Below are 6172 nucleotides of genomic sequence, written 5' to 3'. Positions count from 1 at the left end.
ATCCATGAACAACATCAGATTAATTATGAATCGAAATAAATTTTTACAAATATAATTGGAAAAGCTGGAGGAATATGCTAAAACTTGAAGGAAACAAAAGAAAATCTAGTGGAAACATGCGACATAATTAAGCTAAAATTCATGAAATTTGTAGAAAGCTTTTTGCTATAATGTCGAGTTGATTGTTGATGAATGTCGAAAGATTTTTTCTTATTATTATGTCTGTTTTTTTGTTCATTCTTCTAACCGATTTCACCCGTCTTCCTCGACCAGTGATGATGTGCAGACCAGTCTCTCAAACCGCCCAATGTTTTCCGACTTAATGGACTTTCGCCTATTGAGCTCCAACTTTATTTGGGTCAAAAGAATTTAGGTCAGACATATATAATGAGAGTGGAGATTGGAGAAGACGTAGATGATAAGTTGAAATTTGAGAACGGTCGTTCAATTCCGACCCGATAGATTTATGATCTACGTATTTGTCAGATGCCAGAATTTTCATAAAAATTAGGTGGGATGTATTCAATCCATAGTTTTTATAACTTTTAATGATTTGTTTTAAATGCTAGAGTTTTGTGAATTTGATAGATTTTTATTGACTTTTATAAAATATCACATATTTACAAAAATATTTCTATCGATTTATTTAGAATTTTTTACAAGATTTTTATAAACTTTTGTAAATCTTTGTTTTTAATAGAATTCTCTATAGATTTTTTTTACCTAATTATAACATATTATTTTTATTAATTTTTTGAACTAATAATTAATTAAAATAGTTAACATATTCAGTTTGAAATATGTAAAAAATATTTATATTTGTAGATAAATTTACTTAGTTAAAAGTTAAATCATTTAATCATTACAAGTATATATATATGTGGATTTGTATGTATGTTTTTAAATTTTTTAAAATACATCATTGTATTAATCTCTAACGTTGTATATATATATTTATCATTGTGTGAATATAATGTTTTATAAAAATATGATAGTTTACAGATTAATTGAAAATGCTAAAAAGAATTAAAAAATCAATTTCTAGTAAAAAAAAAAGTTAATAAAAAAATTAATTTTATTTATTAAAAAATTATTATTACTTTCAATTATATGAGTCAATAAAATTTTATGATTTTCTTATTTCTATTGTAATAATTTTAAAAATTCATAATTCTAATTTTATAAATTTTTTCGAAGTTTACAATTAGAAGTCAATAAAATAAAGAAATAAAATGTAATTTTTAATCAACAAAGAAAATAAATTGTTTTATCAATTATATCACAAATATTCTTTATGAATTATAGTTTAAAATCTTAAATTTTTTTTATCATGCTTGTTGGGAGAATATTCAACTATTAAGAATTAAGTGACATTATTTTTTTGGGTCGTCTTTTATTATTATTGAATATTATTTTCATTTATATAAATCATAAATTAAAAATCACAAAATCAATTATAGAATTCAAATGTTCATATGATATTAAAATAAAAAGTTATTAAATGAGTAATCAGTCAAAAAATAAAAAATATGAAAAGAAAAAATAAAATGTATATAGACATACATTTTGAAAAATAGAGAGAATTGTATAAATAGATGAGATGATAGAAGAGAATTGATGTAAGGTGAGAGAGAAAAAGAAATAATATGCATATAAGTTAGAAGTCTTAACAATCCATCCAAATCTTTGAGTTTAACCAAAAAATAATTTTTGTCAATTTATAGTTGTACATCAAGATTTAATATTTGTATTTTAACGAATTTTATGAACTTGTTAAAAATTTATTGAAAATTTGAATACATTTAGACTTTTCACAAAAACTCTTGTGAGACTGTTTTACAGATCGATTTCGTGAGTCGAATCTCTTATTTGAGTCATTCATGAAAAAATATTATTTTTTATGCTAAGAGTATTAATTTTTATTGTGAATATCGGTAGGGTTGACCCGTCTCAAAGATAAAAATTCATGAGACCGTCTCACATGAAACTTATTCTAGACTTTTATAGAGTAATTAAAAGTCAAGTGATATTTAATATATTTTTAATACCACTAAACTTCTACAAAACATTAAAAAAATATTAATTGAATATGTGTAAAGTTTTAAAATCATTAAAAATCAATAAATTTGTTATTGGAATACACTCAAAATAAATAACAATTGTTATATATTGTGAGAAAGAGAAGGAAGATGACAGAAGCAACACCGAGAAGGCACGTGGCAACTATATTAAATGGTACCTAGTCGGGGAATCAAACTTGAACTGGCAACTCTCCCGTCCAGAGGTGTATATATATATTGATTGCTTGGATAACTCGTCGGAAGCACAAATTCCATGGCGGCGACGTCTCTGAGTGCGCCTCGTCTCGGTTCCTCTCTCTCTTCTCCGGCGCTTCAAACTCTTCGCACCTACAGATTTCCGAGTCCTTTCCTTTCCTTCCCTCGCTCCCATAAACAATTCACTTCCAGAAACTTCCACGCACTCTCTCCTCTGAATCGCCGATTCTCGACAGCGATTCGCTCCGAGTCCACAAACGGAGCTGAGCCGCCTCGGAAGTACGACTTCGACCTTTTTACTATCGGTGCTGGCAGCGGCGGCGTCAGAGCTTCTCGATTTGCCGCCAATTTTGGGGCTTCAGTTGCTATCTGCGAGCTGCCTTTCGCTACCATTTCCTCCGACACCGCTGGCGGCTTTGGCGGCACGTATGTTTACTTCTGCGTTTTTTGCTTTCATTTTTCCCTTTTGATTCTTTGATGCCATGCTTGGATGTCGAATTCCTGTGTTAAAAAAGGCTAAAGAAAACACAGGGGGCAAGATTGAACAATATATTATTATGCTTATTCAAAGTATTTGTTTTGCGTGCTATTCAGTCTCTCCTTGTGATATTTGGTCGTATTTAGTGGGTCTTTAAGCTTTTTGTTTTGGCGAGAAATGAAAATGCAAATGTCATGTTCTGAATATTATTAGGTATTATTACTCAACTTAACCACGAGTTTCTGTGCTCAACTAAACCATGATTATGTTGAGTTCTAGCTTCGTTGTTGAATGACATTTGACTCATTCTTCAGAGCCAGGTTCGGATCAAAGTGTTTGTTTTATTCAATATTCTTCAATTCTTTCTGTATTTCATGTGTTGTTTCATTGAAGAATGTTGCCTCATTAAAATTTTCAAACATCTCTAGACAATATCATTCTTTTTGTAGCAAATGCAAATGAAAGAGGTTTTTGATCTCAAAATTGGTGCATTTGGCATTTCATGAGAGCAACTAGCTGGGGAGATTCTCTCAATTATATATCTAATAAAATATATATGAATCCTGTGAAGGTGCGTGCTGCGCGGATGTGTACCAAAAAAACTCCTTGTATATGCATCCAAATTTTCTCATGAATTTGAAGAGAGTGGTGGATTTGGATGGAATTATGAAGCAGAACCTAAGCATGATTGGAGTACCTTAATAGCTAATAAGAATGCCGAATTGCTGCGCCTTACTGGTATTTACAAAAATATACTGCAAAATGCTGGTGTCAAGCTGATTGAAGGTCGTGGCAAGGTATCATTCAGTTTACGTTGTCTTTTCTCTTGCTAATTCATAGATTTTGTAGCATTGAATTTGTATTAGTACATGAGGATATTCTTGACTTTAAATGCAGATTGTGGACCCACATACAGTGGATGTGGGTGGAAAACTTTTCTCAGCAAAAAACATTCTTATTTCTGTTGGTGGGCGTCCTTTCATTCCTGATATTCCTGGGAGCGAATATGCGATAGACTCCGATGCAGCCCTAGATTTACCTTCAAAACCTACAAAAATTGCTATAGTTGGAGGAGGTTATATTGCAGTCGAGTTCGCTGGAATCTTCAATGGATTGAAAAGTGATGTGCATGTGTTTATGAGGCAGAAGAAGGTGTTGAGAGGTTTTGATGAAGAGGTCAGAATCTAAGAAACCTCATCCATTAGCTTATGTGATACTTTCTTAATTTTTTTGTCCGTAAAATGGAAGGAAATGTTCTTTAATTGTAGATCAGAGACATTGTTGGGGAACAAATGTCATTGAGGGGAGTTAAGTTCTATCCTGAGGAGACGGGACAATCCATTGTCAAGTCATCGGATGGTTCATTATCTTTGAAAACTAACAAAGGAACAGTTGATGGCTTTTCTCATGTCATGTTTGCAACAGGACGCAAACCCAATACAAAGGTGAATATTTTGTGTTGCGTTAACTGATTCATGATTTATAGGTGATACGGGTAAGTTTTGAGACCATGTTTTTGTTGTAAAGCGCGCATATTGTTTTGTGTTGCTTTTAGTCTGGTTTAGATGTTAGTTTCCTCATTCAGCAAGAAGCTGCCTGCTTGTGCCACAAATGTTGGTACTTTTGTTATTAATGCTTTGTTTTGATGGCAGAATTTGGGTTTGGAAACAGTAGGAGTGAAATTGTCCAAGAAAGGAGCCATCGAGGTATGCTCTTTTGTATCCCCTCTTCCCAAAGATCTATTTTAATGGGAATGTGTATCTGAACACAATTGTTGTCGTTTTAATTGTTTCTTTAGGTTGATGAATACTCTCAGACTTCTGTTCCATCAATATGGGCAGTTGGAGATGTTACTGACAGAATAAATTTGACCCCAGTGGCCTTGATGGAAGGAGGAGCGTTGGCAAAAACGCTTTTTGCCAACGAACCGACAAAACCAGATCACAGGTGCAATCTCAACTGCGCTAGAATATTTAGTATTTCTGAATCTAAGTGAACTACCGAACAGATTAACCTGCAAATGAGCATTTTTTGGTTTGCGTTTGTGATAATGGAGCTCTTTCTGATGTCATTTTAGCTTTTACTGACCATATATATCCTTGCTTTATTCAGGGAAGTACCGTCTGCTGTTTTCTCTCAGCCACCTATTGGTCAAGTTGGTCTTACGGAAGAGCAGGTGATTGTGAGGAAATTTTTCCTGCAACAAATTGAATGGGAGAGTTTGTAATTGCAAATCTTGCAGGCAACAAAGGAATATGGCGATGTTGATGTTTATACCTCGAACTTTAGGCCTCTGAAGGCTACTATTTCAGGTCTTCCTGACCGAGTTTTCATGAAACTTATAGTATGTGCAAAGACAAATAAAGTTCTTGGTTTGCACATGTGTGGCGAAGATTCGCCAGAGATTGTCCAGGTTGCCACCTTGGCCTATTTTTTGAGTTGTGCAGATTTGTTTTTCTTCCGATATGTTTTATGTGATTTTAAGGTCTTTTATCATTGAATCTGGATTTTCAGGGATTTGCAGTTGCTGTCAAAGCTAGCTTGACTAAAGCAGATTTTGATACCACTGTAGGTATCCACCCTACAGCAGCTGAGGAGCTTGTTACCATGAGGACACCGACACGGAAAATCCGAAGTGCCCCATCGGAGGTAAATCCACTTATCGTACCATAACACTCTGGATTATTAAACTTGATGATTGATGGAATTCATGACCAATTTCTCTTTAATGCGCGAAGAATGTATTGCGGTCACCTACTTACTATTGAGCATTGACACTAACATTTCTCAATAGCATATTATGCCCTCTGATTGAAGAAACACGTTGTGCCTAACAAGTGCAGTAGATTGTTGAGAAATAAAATTGGATTTGAGTTCAAGTTCTCTCTTTTACTTTCACCTATTTACTATTTAGTAGTATTATAATTATAACTTATGAACTTAGTTATCCAAATCAGACAAAAAATTAAATTAGACAAGTGAATAGTTAAACCAATTAAAAACCAATAAAATATAATGCACTTTTAGAAAAAATGTGACAAAAAATTAAATTAGACAAGTGAATAGTTAAACCAAAAAAAAAAGTTAATGCACTCAAGGTTGTAAATGGCGGGAAGCGGTGGCGGGGCGGTCAGTGACCGCCTACCGCCTCGGCCGCCTAGGTGGTGCCCAGGCACGGTTGAATTTTTTTAAGTAATTTTTTTTATAGATAATCATGCAATATAGATAATCATATATCATCATTTGTTATGTAACTTGTGCAATTAAATAATATTTAAGCACAAAGAAGCTTCATACAATATAATATCATCTAGATAGCGTACAATTAATAAAGATTCATCATCATATTAATGCTATTATGCTAACAAAGTAATATTATTACTTTTACCAAAAACCTAAGTTTAAATTTCAAAGTTTC

At 32.8% G+C, this 6172-nt stretch overlaps 1 protein-coding gene across 2 annotated transcripts in view; it reads left to right on the top strand.

Annotated features, from left to right (window-relative positions):
• The first annotated feature begins 2222 nt into the window (after positions 1–2222).
• LOC140957086 (glutathione reductase, chloroplastic) overlaps positions 2223–6172 on the top strand; it is a 9547-nt gene continuing 5597 nt past the window's right edge. For both annotated transcript variants that reach the window (XM_073414183.1, XM_073414184.1), the window contains exons 1-9: positions 2223–2702; positions 3326–3551; positions 3652–3930; positions 4023–4199; positions 4407–4460; positions 4553–4701; positions 4867–4930; positions 4997–5167; positions 5269–5403. In XM_073414183.1, the coding sequence (XP_073270284.1) occupies positions 2335–2702; positions 3326–3551; positions 3652–3930; positions 4023–4199; positions 4407–4460; positions 4553–4701; positions 4867–4930; positions 4997–5167; positions 5269–5403 (1623 nt within the window). In that variant the 5' untranslated portion in view covers positions 2223–2334. The remainder of the gene's footprint in view (positions 2703–3325; positions 3552–3651; positions 3931–4022; positions 4200–4406; positions 4461–4552; positions 4702–4866; positions 4931–4996; positions 5168–5268; positions 5404–6172) is intronic.

Source organism: Primulina huaijiensis, chromosome 14 (genome assembly GCF_012295235.1).
Source record: "Primulina huaijiensis isolate GDHJ02 chromosome 14, ASM1229523v2, whole genome shotgun sequence".
Taxonomy (NCBI): Eukaryota; Viridiplantae; Streptophyta; class Magnoliopsida; order Lamiales; family Gesneriaceae; genus Primulina; species Primulina huaijiensis.
Note: the sequence above shows the minus strand (reverse complement) of the source record. Positions and strands in the feature narration are given on the sequence as shown.